This window comes from Lactuca saligna, chromosome 9, assembly GCF_052625555.1.
Source record: "Lactuca saligna cultivar CGN05327 chromosome 9, ASM5262555v1, whole genome shotgun sequence".
Lineage (NCBI taxonomy): Eukaryota > Viridiplantae > Streptophyta > Magnoliopsida > Asterales > Asteraceae > Lactuca > Lactuca saligna.
Window position 1 is genome coordinate 63,746,040 of NC_136425.1, and position 17,332 is coordinate 63,763,371.

General features: G+C 32.5%; 2 protein-coding genes across 2 annotated transcripts; one reads left to right on the forward strand and one right to left on the reverse strand.

The window, feature by feature from the left end:
* Nucleotides 1-540: 540 nt before the first annotated feature.
* On the forward strand, nt 541-1,954 carry LOC145018368 (protein BIIDXI-like). The gene is made up of 3 exons (XM_078976266.1): nt 541-648; nt 735-1,253; nt 1,319-1,954. Exons 1-3 carry the CDS (start codon nt 588-590, stop codon nt 1,543-1,545), a joined length of 807 nt encoding a protein of 268 aa, XP_078832392.1. The 5' UTR covers nt 541-587; the 3' UTR covers nt 1,546-1,954.
* Nucleotides 1,955-8,080: 6,126 nt separating this feature from the next.
* Nucleotides 8,081-15,393, reverse strand: SRS2 (P-loop containing nucleoside triphosphate hydrolases superfamily protein). Its single transcript, XM_078976462.1, has 28 exons — nt 15,093-15,393; nt 14,109-14,964; nt 13,970-14,011; nt 13,722-13,885; nt 13,433-13,637; nt 13,289-13,345; nt 13,100-13,205; nt 12,869-13,002; nt 12,712-12,786; nt 12,476-12,601; nt 12,260-12,385; nt 12,095-12,178; nt 11,908-12,021; nt 11,709-11,809; nt 11,541-11,607; nt 11,388-11,438; nt 11,222-11,299; nt 10,870-11,082; nt 10,754-10,792; nt 10,590-10,661; nt 10,419-10,505; nt 10,277-10,333; nt 10,004-10,200; nt 9,822-9,915; nt 9,016-9,066; nt 8,854-8,916; nt 8,429-8,551; nt 8,081-8,318 (listed from the first exon to the last, which is right to left on the reverse strand). The coding sequence occupies exons 1-28, from the start codon at nt 15,233-15,235 to the stop codon at nt 8,229-8,231; spliced, it is 3,615 nt and encodes a 1,204-aa protein (XP_078832588.1). The 5' UTR covers nt 15,236-15,393; the 3' UTR covers nt 8,081-8,228.
* Between the last annotated feature and the right edge of the window lie 1,939 nt (nt 15,394-17,332).

The window sequence follows — 17,332 nt, forward strand, 5'->3', positions numbered from 1 at the left end:
TTAGTTTTATACATATTTAGTCCAAAAATATAAAATATTGATTATAGCCTCCCTTTCACCAATTTTTATACAAATTATATTTTCGACCCCAAATGAAATATTGAAGCTCCGCTAGTGTTGTTGAGTAAACTTGTTTTTTACAATTATGTACTCCATACCATCTAACTTGTATTAGATCATAATTTGAGTCTCTTTTGATACTTATGCTAATTTTATTTACACAAAATAACTAATGAAACTAAAACCATCAAACATAATATAGTCCTAAATTAGCAATTCATATTCCATGTAATAAAATTTCATATACGTTAACTCAGCTCACGTGATTAATAGTCAATGGTTTACACTTTTGTTATTGATTATTTCTTATTTCGAAATGCTACGAAACCCATGATCTTACTTCATTGACCATTGACTTCGTATAACTGTAAATCTTTTAAAACCAAATCATGGTACACGTTGACAAAAGAGTAAACTTTGCATCTTCATATACAACATGTTCGATCATTTCCCCTAAATTCATAGCTAACCCCTTGCCATTTTCCTTAATCTATATTCTATACACAACCCACTCTCCTTCATTAGCAATGGCTCTCGTGAATCTCATCTTTATATTGCTCTTCTTGGTGTCACTAGTGTATTCCAAAGGTACGTTCTTACCTCTTTTGACCAAATCATTGCTCTTTTATACTATCTCCATCCTTAATGATCTAACTTTTTATATAACTAAACAGTTACACTTGAGAATTCTGGTTTTGAATCTCCACCAACAAATCTAACCACAAACTCTACCTCCCAATTCATACTCCTCGATACCAAAACCAACCGCATCCCCGGTTGGTCATTCAACGGTACCGTTTGGAATGTGACAGCTGACGAAAACGTTTCTCTACCTGAAAACGGTCACGGAGTGCAATTAGGTCCAAACGGTATGATTAACCAAACATTCAAGCAAGATGAAAATTACGATTTTATCCTCACCTTTACACTTGCTCCAAGCAGCCCAGATTGTGCCAACTCCACTTCTGTAAATGTTTCGGGCCCTAGTGCTTCTGAAGTATTCTTCTTCAGAGAATCATTAGGGACCGAAATGTGGCAAACCTATGCTTATTCGTTATGGAACCAAATTGGTCTTATGAGCCTACAAATTCAAAGTACATCAACAAGTAACAACAATAGTAATAATATAACTTGTTGGCCTATTGTCGACACTATTCTAGTTACCGGTATCGAGAGTCCAAGGTGGTATTCAGGTATGTGGTTAATTGCAAAATAATTTATTTGATTATTTCAAATATTTAATAAATTTTTTTAACAGATAATGGGTTTGTGAATAGTGGATTCGAAGTAGGACCAGCCTTTATTGGGAACTCTTCTCAAGGAGTCCTATTTGAGGCTGATTCCAGCTATCCATACAGTTCAGTCCAATCTCCACTCCAATATTGGACCATTTTAGGTATAGTGAAATACATTGATTCGAAACACTATGCGGTCCCACGCGGAGGTCGAGCAGTTGAATTGGTTTCTGGTAATCTGTTGAAATAATAATATGCGTTACAATCAAATATTTATATATGAAAAAGGATTATTTTGGTATAAGGAAACAGGTGCACATGCGGGTTTACACGCGGATCCTTACTCGGATCTTATTGATGGGTCTTGATTGTGTTCGGGTAAAACCGAAGTATAAAAGAGAGGAGATTTTTTCTAGAGGAAAGAGAGAGTCATTTTTACATCTTCATCCGTTTACAGATCTAAACATCAAGGTTTCTGGAAGTGATAGTCTTTCTTGTTTCATATTGAGTTCTTGTTTCTGTTTGTTCTAATTCGTGTATAATAAACAGATTGAATAGAGAAGATGATTAGGTTAGGATGAGTGTTTTGTAATCGAGAGTAGATTAGGTTGATTGTAGTGAGTTTTCAGTTGTAAGTATATGAAAAAACCTTCTGTTTCTTTGTCATAAAATGATATAAGAAATGAAGATGTTGGGAATGATTTGAGTGTCATTTTTTAACATGGTATCAAAGCATAAGGTTGAAGGTTTTTTTCTTGTCACTCCGATCGCTTTTTGAAGCTCTCATCAACCGATTAGTAAAAGGTATACATCTTTTCTCATATTTGAACTCGTTTTTTGTTTTTTGTGTTCTATTTTGGTTAGGGTTTCTTCATAATACCCGATTGATTGTTGAAACTGGTCATCAAGATCCTGGTACTGCTAGTTTTTTGTTTGGATTGTGCAGGCTCGTAAGGATCGATATGGATTGGAAGCTCTTTGACGATCTGTATTAAAACGTTGAAGTTAGATCGATAAATCCCTTATCTGAAATAACTCTCGTGGGGTCAGATGTCATCACTGATAAACCCTCGAAGAGAACGGATTTAGGGAGTCGATCTTGTAAACAATTCGGATTAGTGCACTGTGAGGTTTCTTGTTCCCTCTTTATCCTTTTCTTAACTGTGATTGTGAGATATTCTGGTGTCTTGTGTACATCAGCTGGTTGTTCTGTTTTCTTCTATTCTTTTATCCCTGATCTTGATCGAACTGGGTGATTGACTGTCTTGGGCCCTGACATACTGTGGTGACCACCTGGACATTAAGTCAACATTCTTGTTCCTTGTGTTTTCCTTGTTATTTCCTTTGTGTTTTTTGTGATCTATAATGGCTGATATACCAGAAGGTAGTGGGTCTACAAAAGAAAAAGACTCTACTACCCCAGGTACCCCAATTGATTTTGATGATCCATTGTATATTCATCCTTCTGATAATGCTGTAACCTCTATCATTACAATCAAACTCACTGGAAATGAGAACTATCGTCTATGGCGTAGTGCTATGATAAGAGGGCTTAAGGCTCGAAATAAGCTAGGGTTTGTAGATGGTACACTTACTCTTAATAACACTGAGTCATCTAAGTCCTCTAAATGGGAACGTGTCAATGTTGTTGTTTGCAATTGGATTTTAGGATCAATATCTGAGTCAATTTATGCTAGTCATGTGTATTCTGATAAAGTTGAGGATATTTGGAATGAATTGTTTGAAACCTATAATAAAGCTGGTGGATCGATAATATTTAATATTCATCAGCAGGTTAACAACTTAAAACAAAATGGCTCTTCTCTTTCAGATTACTATAATAAACTTGATTCGTTATGGAAAGAATTTGATGGTTTAACTAGCTTAACAGAGTGTGTATGTGAGGCTGCTACCAAACTTAGTGATCATTCTAAACTAATGAAATTAATGCAGTTTCTTAGTGGTCTTGATGATACTTATAACCAAGTTAAAAGTCATATTCTGTTAATGGAACCATTGCCAAATGTTAAATCTGCTTTTTCTATCTTATCAAGAGAAGAGTCTCTTCAAAAACATGGTGCTTTAGGTGTTTCCAGTTCTTCTAAAACTCAAGTGTCAGCTTTCAATAGTAAAACAAGTGAATTTAAAAAGTCACAGGATCAGAATAGGTCGAGGAGTCAGTTGCAATGCAAAAATTGTGGTGTTAAAGGTCATTCGATTGATAGATGTTATAAATTGATTGGTTATCCAAAAGATTTTAAATTCAGAAATGGAAATAATAATCAGAAAACTGGAACTCTTTCTGTGAATTCTTCTACTGTTGAATCTAATAATGTTAATTCTAATGTTCATTCTGAGTCTGTTCATAATAGTAATGTTCACTATCTCACTAGTGAACAATATAATAAGTTTCTTCGGTTGATAAATGAGAAGTCTTCCAACGAGGATGTTACTGCACCTGGTAATATGGCAGGTACATCTTTGTTTCACTGTTGTAACTCCTTTTCTAATATTGATAGTTCTCAAAGTTGGATTATTGACTCAGGGGCAAATCAACATATGATTTCCTCTGAGTCCCAACTTAAAGATGCATTTGATGTGTCTGGTTTTAATCTTTTTGTAAAACATCCGAATGGGTCATCTGCACCTGTGAATAAAATAGGGAATTTTCAGTTGTCTTCATGTGTCACATTGTTTGATGTCTTTGTTGTACCTGATTTTAATGTTAATCTTGTGTCTGTACATAAGTTGTGCAAGGATAGTAGGTGTGAGGTTGTATTTTCTGAGAATAATTGTAAAATCCAGGATTCACTATCAAAGGAGATGGTGGAGAGTGGTAGAGAATCTGGGGGGCTGTACTATTTTGATTGTATCCCCTCAGGTAACTCTTCAAAATTTTCTAATACTAGATGTTATGTATCTAAATTTACTTGGCACAATAGATTAGGTCATCCAACTGATCAAGTTTTAGGACATCTGAAAGAAAAATTAAAACTTGGTAATGAATCACTTTCACCCTGTGATGTTTGTCATAAGGCTAAACAAACCAGGGAATCATTTCCTCATAGTCAACATACTTCTACTTTGATTGGTGAATTAGTTCATTTGGATGTTTGGGGACCATATAGACTTGCTTCAGTTGAAGGTTTTAAATACTTTCTGAGTATTGTGGATGATTTTACTAGGGCAACTTGGGTTTTTCTTTTAAAATCAAAAAGTGAAGTTTTTTGTTGTTTTAAATCTTTTGTGAATATTCTTCAAACTCAGTTTGATGTAAAAGTTAAAGTAATTCGATCCGATAATGGGACTGAGTTTGTAAACAATCAGATGAATTATTTTTGTATTGAAAATGGGATTTTACATCAAACTTCTTGTGCTTACACTCCACAACAAAATGGAGTTGTGGAGAGAAAGCATAGACACATTCTCAATGTGGCACGATCACTTCTTTTTCAATCAGGGCTTCCTGTTAAGTATTGGAGTGATGCTATTTTAACTTCAGTTTTTTTGATAAATAGGATGCCTTCTTCTGTTTTAAATGGGTTTTCACCCTATGAGTTGGTTTTTAAAAGGGCACCTGTTTTTTATCATCTTAGAGTTTTTGGCTGTTTATGTTTTGCTGTTAAACTTAATATAGGTGATAAATTTTCTGAACGTGCTGAGAAATGTGTTTTGTTAGGATATTCTGTTGATAAAAAGGCTTATAAGCTTCTTAGTCTTGATTCTAACTCATCTTTTGTATCCAGGGATGTAAGATTTTATGAATCTGTCTTTCCATTTAAACTAAAATCAACTTCTGTTGATAAAGTGACAAGTGTTTTTGTCCCTAGTGATCCTTTTTCCTATGATGATTTTGACACTAATGATTATCAAAATGATTCTATTAATCCTGATGAGTTGAGAATCGAATCCCAGTTGGATGGTGCTGATGCAGCCATTGACTTGGATGATGTCAGTAATGAGACTATTAACCGAAGTGGCGAGGCAGTTGTGCCTCCTACTGGGTCTTCAGTTCCTTCTTCTTCTAGTGTGTCTGAGGAAGATAGTCAGCCTCATTTTTTACCTTCAATTGAGCAATCTTTGGGTCCCTCCAGGTCTAGACGTGAGTCAAGAATGCCTGTTAAATTTGCTGATTATGTGGTAGAAGGTAAATATAAGTATGGTATTGAAAGAACTGTGAATTATTCTTGTCTTAATTCTGAAACTAAATGTTTTGTTTCAAATTTGAATAAAACAATTGAACCTAAAAATTTTAGTGAAGTTGTTACTGATCCAAATTAGGTCAAGGCTATGAATGAGGAAATGAAAGCTTTACATAGAAATAATACTTGGGAAATAACTAATCTACCTAAAAACAGGAAAGCAATTGGATGTAAGTGGGTGTATAAAATTAAATATAAATCTAATGGTGAGGTTGAGAGGTATAAAGCTAGGTTAGTTGCTAAAGGTTATAATCAAAGAGAGGGAGTTGATTTTGAGGAGACTTTTTCTCTTGTTGCAAAAATAGTAACTGTTCGTATTGTCATTTCTTCATCTGTTCATTACTCTTGGTCATTATATCAATTGGACATAAATAATGCTTTTCTGTATGGGGATCTTTCAGAAGATGTATATATGTGTCTTCCACCTGGTTATTATTCTGAAAATGATCTTAGGGTCTGTAAATTGACTAAGTCTTTATATGGTCTTAAACAGGCGCCTAGAAAATGGAATGAAAAACTATGTGCTGCTTTGTTTATGTTTGGTTTTCAACAAAGTGTTAATGATTACTCTTTGTTTATTAGAAAATGTGATAATTCTATTACTATTCTTTTGGTGTATGTTGATGATATTATTTTGACTGGTAGTGATGAATTGGAACTTAAGAAAGTAAAAGAATTTATGAAAAGTCAGTTTTTAATTAAAGATTTAGGTACACTTAAATATTTTTTAGGAATAGAAGTAGTAAATATTGAGTGTGGGTTGTGTTTGAATCAAAGAAAATATTGTCTTGAGCTTTTACATGAATATGGTATGCTTGGATGTAAACCTGTAGCTACACCATTAGAAACTAATTTTGTGGTAAGTTCAGGAGACTTTGATAAAAAGGATGAGTTGTTGAGTAATAAAACTGAATTTCAAAGACTTATAGGAAAGCTGATTTATCTTACTATAACAAGGCCTGATATTTCTTATGCAGTTCAAGTTCTTAGTCAGTACATGCATAAGCCTAGAAAATCTCATTTAAAAATTGCTTTCAGAATTTTGAGATATTTAAAAAATAGTCCTGGGAAAGGTATTGCTTTGACAAAACATGATAGCTTTGAATTAAAAGGATTTGTAGATGCAGATTGGGCTAAATGTCTTACCACCAGAAAATCTGTAACAGGTTATTTGGTTTATTTCAATAACTCTTTAATTTCTTGGAAAAGTAAAAAACAATCTACAGTATCAAGATCATTAACTGAATCAGAATATAGGGCCTTAGGGTCTATTACATGTGAAATATTGTGGGTTTTGAAAGTTTTATTTGAATTAAATATTAAAGATATTATTCCTGTTTCAGTATACTGTGATAATGATTCGACTATTAAGCTAGCTCTTAATCCTGTATTTCATGAAAGAACTAAGCATTTTGAAGTTGATCTTCATTTTATTAGGGAAAAAATTTCAAGTGGTGTATTGAAATTAATAAAAATAAGTTCGTGTAATCAAAATGTTGATTGTCTTACAAAATCTTTGAGTGTTAAACAGCATGAGTTTTTTCTAAAAAGGTTGGGTCTTATTGATGTTTTTTGTAAAAAACAATAAATATTTGATTGAGGGGGGATGTTGAAATAATAATATGCGTTACAATCAAATATTTATATATGAAAAAGGATTATTTTGGTATAAGGAAACAGGTGCACATGCGGGTTTACACACGGATCCTTACTCGGATCTTATTGATGGGTCTTGACTGTGTTCGGGTAAAACCGAAGTATAAAAGACAGGAGATTTTTTCTAGAGGAAAGAGAGTCATTTTTACATCTTCATCCATTTACAGATCTAAACATCAGGGTTTCTGGAAGTGATAGTCTTTCTTGTTTCATATTGAGTTCTTGTTTCTGTTTGTTCTAATTCGTGTATAATAAACAGATTGAATAGAGAAGATGATTAGGTTAGGATGAGTGTTTTGTAATCGAGAGTAGATTAGGTTGATTGTAGTGAGTTTTCAGTTGTAAGTATATGAAAAAACCTTCTGTTTCTTTGTCATAAAATGATATAAGAAATGAAGATGTTGGGAATGATTTGAGTGTCATTTTTTAACATAATCCATCGGGGATCGTGTCAAGTGTAGGCTTTTTGAAGCACGGGCAAATTACCATCGATTTCATCATGGGTGATGCCAATGAATCATGTGTTGGTGATTTTTTAGTGTTTTTGCAAGTTGGAGATGCAATGATATGGAACTTTACAATGAGGAGCATTGGTATTGGATCGAGAAAAGCACATTCTGTAACTTTCAAGGCAGAATTTAACAACACTGAATCGGTTCTAATAAGTTTTACAAGCTTTAACGAGACTCGAAACAGTAACAATGTGTTATGTGGGCCCGTGATTGATAGCACAATGATTCGGTTTTCTGATGTATTAGATTCAAAAGCACATAAGCAAATCGGATGCGTGACTTTTAGCTTTGTTTTGGCAATTACATTTCTTATTTTCGTGTGAAGTTCGTTTGTAAAATTTATTTTCTTTCATTTTCGATCATTATGTAAGAATTTCGCCTTTAATTGTTGGTACAATTTCTATAATCTAACATGTAAAACAAAACTTGGGGTAAACTACATTTTTTTACATGCAAATTGCATAACATCAAGTGAAAAATCACCTTAATTCATTCAACCCAACAACGCTTATAAGATTATACCATAATAAAGCAACATGCTTTAATGACTTGTACAAATCATGCTACAATGACTTGTACTGTTCGATTAAACGCGATGCATGGAGACGTGAAGTTGGGATTGTTGTGCATCCTAAACTCTGTAGGTACGCAATCTGTTGACATATTTGCAAAATAAATAAATAAGCAAATAAAATAATAATAAAAAATCAGTTCTTTTAACTATATAGAAAAAGAACAACTTAATGGAGAAAGAGTAAGTCACCTGCTTAGATGTAGGTTCAGATGTATCCATTGCGGTTTCAATCCTCAACTTTTGAAAATGTTCTTGTTTTTCCCTTGTAATATATGCACGCTTGTCTGCAGGAATTTCTAGCCATTGTAGAATCTGAATGATTAAGAGGAACAAAATTCATATTAGAAATAATTTGAGTTAGTTACATTTTTGGTCCTTGAGTATAGCTGATTTTTTCAATTGGTTCCAAAAGTTTTCAATTATAATTTTGGTTGTTATTATTTGAGTTCTTGTAACATTTTTGGTCCGAGTATGCTTAGACCTAAAACGTCAAATATGGACTAAAACTGAAAATTTCAAGTATACTTGAGGACTAAAAATGTAATCTACTTTAATAATTTTAATATGAAATATAGTGAATATGAATATGATTGAATGATGATTTTAAAACCTACATTTTCAGCATACTGGAATGCTTCATTGGTCTTCAAGCATGACTTCAGTGACCGAAGAACATCCTAGTAAATTAACATGCAAAAGAAATAAATTTTACAATTAACATTTAGTTCCATAGTTTAGAAATATATGTTTGTTATTTTTTAAAAGAAAAGTGTCACCTTTTGTGCAGATTTCTTTGCACTAAGTCGTTCATCAATGACAAAGGCAACCTATTAATTAAAAGAAAACCAAAGAATCAGATTCTAGCCATGGCATCATAATAAGAAGAGTAAATTACAAGAATGGTCCTTGTGCTTTACCAAAAATCCCAGGTTTGGTCCATTTTATGAAATTTTACAAATATCGTCCCTAAGTTTGATTTTTGTTGCAGTACTGGTCCCCAACAAATGTGAAACAACTTTTGTGCTATTATGTAATTTCTTGTACCTTTTAATACGTATTAATTAAAGTTCAACTGAATTACATTTTGGTCCATGAGTATATTTGACTTCAACATTGCTCCCAAAAAGTTTCTCTTGCAACTTTTGTTATGTTTTTTGTCCTTGTTTCAAGAAAATGACTATTTTTGGGACCAAAGATACAAAAATCAGCTATACTCAACGACCAAAAATGTTACAAAAACTTCAAATAATAACCAAAAGTGCAAAACAAACCTTTTTGGAACCGAAACCTCAAAAATTAGATAAACTTGGGGACCAAAAATGTAAGTTACTCTTAAAGTTATGAACAAGTAATGAAAAAAAGTAAAAGAAATTACATAAGAGCACAAAAGTCATTTCACATTCAACGCCACCACAAAATCAAACTTAGGGTCGACATTAGGGAAATTTCAAGAAATGGACCAAACTTGCAATTTTGAGTAAAGCATAGGGACCATTCTTGTACTTTACTAAAATCAGACTTAAATACGAAACTTTAAAAGATATTAGGGTAAAATGGTAAATCTACAGAAAAAGAAAGTAACCTTGTTAAGCAACCTCTTTGGTTCCTTGAATGCTGCTTTTTTGGCCCATTGATGGAACAAATGTGAAACATATGCCCGTTCTTCACTGCTGAATCTATTTGATCAATAAAACATATAATTCAAATTATGTTAATTTCAACACTTTAATACTGAAACTAACAATATAAATAACACATTCTGACCTTTTTAAGAAATCATTGCCATTGCATGGAAAGATAATTTCACTTGATTCTTTGGAATCTTGATCGAATAAATTACTGTTTGTTTCATCAGTCTCTGGTTTTACTTTGACTTTAACCAGATCATCTGTAAAACCAGAATTTTTATTTGGAACATTCTCTAGCTTCTTCCCTTGTAAATAGACAGAACTAGACTCGTCCTATAAAAAAAAGGTCAAAGTCAGATTGACTTTTATTATGATGTAAAATTAAACCTGTAGTTATACTTATACACACCTGAATTTCTAGAAGATGGGTTGGAATTTCTTTCAGGAAACGTGAAGGTTGAAGAATCTGAAAGAAAAATATAAAAATTATAAATATATGTTAAGACTTAAGAATGAATAAATAATATTCGTTAGTTGTTATACTAACTAACCTGCCAATTTGAATCCATAGTGACATAAAGAATAAAAAGCTTCTTTCTTGCACGAGTTAATGCCACATATAGTAAACGTCTTTCCTCCTATCATTTATTCACAGAAGATAAATACAAATTTAACCCCTGATTAAAATGTAAAAAAAATAAAATAAATAATATCAAACTTACCTCAAGGGAGGCACATTTATCTATCGTGACACCGTTATATTCATGCAAAAGGGGTATTTCAGATTCATTTGCCTGAAATATTTATTGATCCATGAGAAGTTAAAAGTTTTTATTATAAAAATAAAAATCCACATAAAAAGTTTATTTACAGAATTACAGTGTACCTTTACTATGAAGACAGTGTCCCACTCCAATCCTTTTGACTGCAAGTAATAATCAGATAATAAAATTAAATAATTGAATATATTTATTTACTTCAAATTATGACTTATGTATATACCTGATGAATGGTAGTAAGAGTAACAGCATGATCATTATCATGTCGCCTCACACGAAAATTTTCTGTTTCTCTTTCAGATATAAAATCTATAAAAGATTTAAGTACATTTACACACCCTTTTTCTTTTTCTTTTTCTTCTTTATCTTTTTCATCTAAATCAAAGTCATATGATTTTAAAAACTCAGAGACATCATCTAGTAAGTACTGGAGAACCTGCATAAACAGTAAATATATATATATATATATATATATATATATATATATATATATATATATATATATATATATATCTAATCAACTTTTTATATAAAATCCAAATATATGTTTATGTAGTGAAAAAGACTTGACTTACTGATCTAAGATCATGCTCTTCATTTAGCAACTTCCCTCCATCAACATCAAGAACAGCTCGTTGCTCAAGAACATACTTCTGTAAAAAAATATATATATAAAAAAATAATATTACTATAAGCAATTAATTAACATTTAAACAATATTTAAAAAGATGATAGATATACCTGAGGTATCAAGTTGGCTACTGATGTGATGACAGCTGAAATGGATTGTTCCTGTAAACGTAAATGTAATCATAATTTTTTTTTTATCATGAGAGATATAAAGTTTATAAGTTTGGTAAAAATTTAATTAAATTTTACAATAATTAAATTTACCCTGTGAACAAGCTTTGAAATCATGTCTAAAGTAACCAACACCTTTCGTCCTTGAGTGAGGTGACTCCTAAAATGAAAGAAGGAATTAAGTTAAAAAAAGTAAAATGTTAATAAAAATTACTTCATAATCACAAGCATATAACTGTTTAAAATTTTAATGCATCATACCTTTTGAAGACACCAGAAATCTTTGCACTAAATATATCAGAAGCAGCAGATATGAAGCTGCATTTTCTTACAGTTGAAACTTTATTAATATGATCAATCACCTACAAAGAGAAAAAAAAAGGGAAGAAGTTTTATTATTTATAAACTCATGATGACATCAGCATTATGCTACTAAAATTTATTATTTATAGTTTTATACCTTCTTTTTTTCATCTTTTTCAAGAGGCAACAGGGCCTTAAATACTCGCCTATATGACCCATCATCACATGCCACCAATGTTGTTCTAAGCATAGATATAATAGCCCTTACCACCTGTCAATTTTCCATCAGTAACTAAAGGGTAAAACAGTAAATGTATCAAAAAAAATTGGATATAGGATTTGACCTTTTTTCTATAAAAAGCAACTCCATGAACATTGAATGGAATTTTTCTTTCACGAAAAGCTGTTTGGAACACTTTACCTGAAACCTGTTACATAGAATGTAACTTATAACAAAGAATAAAGAAAAAAAGATTTTATTTTAAATAAAATGTGGTTGACCAGTTGACCTGTCTCCTGTAAAGAACAGCTATCTCTCCAAAACTGCCTTTGATAGATGAAGAAGTGAGTTCTAATATTTTGTCAACAACATATGAACATTGTGCATCCTCATTACAACATTCTTTCACACTAATCTGAGTGAATAATCTTATAATCAAAATCATGCAAATCAAATATATATAATATATTTCATACACAGTTTATAAAAATAACAAGTTAGTTACCTTAGAACCAGAAGAATTATCAGTCAAAACCTTATTTAACTGACATCTTTTTGAATTATTTTGTATAAGAAATGATGCAGCATCAACTATACAACGGGTAGAACGGTAATTCTTATTTAATCTGACCTGAAATAAAGCCATGTAAAGAACATCAAGAAGTATTTTTTACTTTCTCCACAACTTGCACAAAAAAAAAAACAATAATGATTATGTAAGTGCTAATCAAACATTCAAACCTCCTTGTGAGGTTGAAAATCTTTGCGAAATGACTTGAATCCGCTCACATTAGCACCATTGAAACTGAAGATTGACTGCATCATGATTTATAAATCATAAACTCAATGTCGTAGTATTATTATTATTTATAGAATCTAGATAAGTTTATATAATGACCTGATCCTCATCTCCAACAATAGTTATGCGTTTATGTGATGCAAGAAGTTTTAATAAATCATATTGCATGCTACTTGTGTCTTGAAACTCATCTACTACAATAGCTTGCCATGATTCTTGACACTCCTTGAAAACTTCAAGTGATATAATTATATAAAACCAATAAATGTCAAAAAACGAGAAGCTTAAGTGCTTAACTTTAATAAAAAAAAACAAATATATGAGTCTAACCTTCAGGGAAATCAGTAAGCAGCTTGACAGAGTAGATAATTAAGTCATGATAATCCAAAGCATTACATGATTGTAATATTTCCTCATATTTTGTAAGAATTGCAGCCTGATACAGATTCTCATATCAGAATAATACTTCAGAAGCTAATAAATTAAGAAACTAGAATATCCAATTCAAAGTCATCTTACTCCAATTGCATTTCCTGATTTTTTACAATCTTCATAACTTTTTCCTGAAGCTTTAGCCTGAAAAAAAGAACATTGTTTAAGGCTAACATATGATTCGTGTGTTAGAAAGCACGAAGAAAACTCAAATGACATAAGTTGACTTACTTGAGCCACAAATTTCATCCACTTCTTTGACTTTTCTCTGAAGTCTTCAGGGCAGCTTTTAGTGACATTAGACTCCTCACAAAGTTTGTCATCAGAATCTGAAATCTTTATTTTATTTCCACTCTCTGAGAGACGAACAGCTTCAATCACTGCTTTTCTTTGTTGCCCCTGTCCATACACCAAAAACTCTGGTGTTCGACCTACCCTATAACATGGGCAATATAGTCATTAGTCAATATGGACATATGGTTATATGAAAAACAAATGAGAAAGATTTACTTTTACATACTTCTCAGCATGTAATCGACATAGTTGCAATGAGAATGAATGAAAGGTGCTGATCATGAGTTCTTTTGCTGTTGTCTTTCCAGCCACTGCTCCAATCCTGTCCCTCATTTCTGAAGCAGCTGCTGTGGTGAATGTCATAGCCAATATGTTGGATGCTTCAATCCCCTGAATTTGGTTTTTTTGGTCAAAACATATGTAAAACTTGTAGCTATCAATCACAATGAGAAAAGAAAAGTTAGTAGTTAGTACCTTGTGAAGAAGCATTAAAACACGCCCAACCATGGTGGATGTCTGAAATTAGAAAGAATTAGGAGAATATGTAAGAATTAAGAAAGGTTTAAACAAGAGGAAGAGAGTGGTAAATAGTGAAAGAGTTGAGAAATACAACCTTACCACTTCCGGGACCCGCAACAATCATTAAAGGTATTGAAATGTCACTGGAGGCTGCTTCACGTTGCTTATCATTTAAAGATTGCATATATTTTGCATACTCTGTAGGCATGCCTTTAATTATCAAAGCCTCAGAATTTTCCTCCAAGATATTATCAGTTTGGAAGTTCTCTAGCCCAACAGGACTCAAATTGGATTTAAGTTCATAGTTGTTCTTTTCGACATGTGCTTTCTTCAACTGAATGTCACAGCTGGACTCCTCGGTTACTATCCTGGACTTTGTCTCAGACTCACATAACTCATCGATTTCAGCAAGAATGGAATCATCAAAATCTTCATAAAAAATAGTGGGCATTATTGTGGAGAGCTCTTGAAGACTATAACATGTCTGTTGCCTCACTGGAGTTACGGATGAAGTTGCATTACAATCTACAGGTCTGATTGGAGTTTTGAATGAATCCAAGCTTGGTTTATTCTCATTTGGGTTATAAGAGCCTTGGTTTAAGTCAATTCTACTCATGGGAACTCCCTTGCCACATGACCTCCCATTACAAATTATTTGTCTGACTGGAGTTTGAAATGAAGTTTCGCTATAATTTATTTGTCGGATTGGAGTTTGAAATGAAGTGAGAGGTTTTTCATTCTCATCTGGCAAAACCCTCGTCCTGGCAAACAAGCCACCATTACTTTTATCAACAGAAGGCACCTTGAAATGCGAACTGCTGAGACACCCGCTCTGATTTAACTTAAGATCCCTAAATGGAGTGGGAGTGTTCACTGAAATGTCTGCAAGAGGCAGTTTATTGACACTGCTAACAACCGGTGGAGTTTCAATCCCCTTCACAACCCCGATTCTACAGAACAAATAAAACAGAAACTGTAAACAAACTTCACCTAATATACAATCGGGAAAAAAACTGCAAAAATCAATATTATTTTTGATGTTAAATCGAAGCCTAGAAGAATGGATTAAAGGTTTTACTTTCGAGGAAAAAAATTGGAGGCCATGGAGGCATCTCGGGGGCGTTTGCGATCAAGAAGAGCCTTCGCAGCTCTGAAATTTGCGGAAATTCGAGCCTTTTGTTCATCTGATAGTTGTCCTACACGGAAATTTTCTTTGTTCATCGTCTCGGGAGTTCAGATAGGAACCAAATGCGAGCTTCGTGAAGACGTTTTAGGGCAAAATTGATCTGATATTATGAATCGATCATCTAAACCTAGGGGACACTGAGTAGAAGTAGAACGGCGTAAGTGGAGGTTTGTGGCCCGTTGCGGTGGTTCCCTCCTTTGTTGTTGCGTTCAAACTTCAAAGTTCAAACATGTCCTTTTTGTTGGGGCAATCGGGTCGATATTCAGTTCGGGTAGACCCGTTTAAAGACGATGATTTATTTTTATTTATTTTATTTTATTTATTTATTTGGGGATAGGACTTGTTAAGGTAATTATCTTTTCGGGTTTTTTGTATATAGGTAACTATCTTTTTTTTGTACACATCTAGGTAACAAACTTTTTGGAACTGTTCGCATATGACCATTATGACCTGCTGTAGCAGGTTACATCCAGCTACTGCAGGTCATAATGGTTATATGTGAACAGTTTCATCAAGTTTGTTACCTAGATGTGTACAAAAAAAAATAGTTACCTAAATATGAACAAAACCAAAAGTAATAGTAAATGACATGAGTGGTCCCTATGGTATAGAGGAATTTGTGCATTTGGTCCCTAACTTATTCTTTTTAACTCAGATGGTCTCTACTATTTATTTTTGTTGCGCGCTTAGTCCCTGTTTTACCTAAAAAGACTATTATGCCCTTATTAATTTATTTTTTAATTAATTTTCTTATTTATGTTTTTTTATATGTTTAAAAAAATTAATAGACCCCATATATCTGTATCTCTTCACTATAAATCTGAAACCACATTTAAGAAATTTAATTTGGGTCCCACCGGTCACCATTCCATCTCACATCCTCTTCAACCTCTATTTTATTTCAATCTTTAGTGACATAGAAGTCTTCACCATCTTTTTTTTTATCCTTCAACTCTGGCGAACAAACACCATAACCCACAGTCTCTTCACTTTATTGGGTTGTGGTGTTAGTTCGCTGAAGTTGAAGGACCGAAAAAGAATAGATGGTGAAGACTTAATTGTCAATTAATATAAAAAAGAAATAAAAGTTTAGGATGATGAAAGATAGGATGGTGAGGAGATACAGATATGTGAGGTCTATTAGTTTTTTTAAACATATAAAAAATACATAAATAAGAAAATTAATTTAAAAAAATTAAATTAATAAGGACACACTAGTCTTTTTAGGTAAGACATGGACCAAACGCAACAAAACAAAATAGTAGGGACCATTTGAATTAAAAAAAATAAGTTAGGGATCAAACGCATAAATTTCCCCAAACCACAGGGACCATTCATGTAATTTACTCTTACTTTTGGTTTGTTCATATTTGGGTAACTATTTTTCTTTTGTATACATCTAGGTAATGAACTTGTTGAAAGTGTTCACATATAACCATTATGACCTACTGTAACCAGAGGTAACCTGCTACAGCAGGTCATAATGGTCATATGTGAACAGTTTCAAAAAATTTGTTACCTACATGTATACAAAAAAAAGATAGTTACCTACATGTGAACAAACCGAAAAATTAATTACCTTAATTAGTCTTATTCCCTATTTATTTTGTCAAAAAGTTAGTAGTAAATTACATAAGTATTCTGTGGCGCAGTAAAAATTCTCCGGAATCTAGAGTATGGTTTTGGACCATGGTTTAGCTTTTTTTTACATGTAACATGTGGTTTTTCTTTTAGTGTAAGTTTTCGTCTTATATAATATATAAGTTTTGCTTTTATAAAATGTTTTAGTTTTGCTTTTATAAAATATATATATTTTGGTTTTCTCAAATATAAAATGCAATTAAAATCAACAAACAACTAATAAATACATAAACTAAATAAAGGATGTGTTGTAGGTGGTATTACAAATACGATTTATCTTTGTTTTTGTACCCTAAAAAAATTTCGTTGGTCATTTTCGATAACATAAAACCTATGGACCAATTTTACCCTCTATAGAAATTGATTTCTCGATGGTCAATGCCCTCTAGGAACCAACACAAAAACACCTTACAATCATCTCTACTGTCAATTTGTTGTTGTACGTATGGGGCCTTTTCCATGGTCATCTTGAAGCTCTCAAGTATGAATGA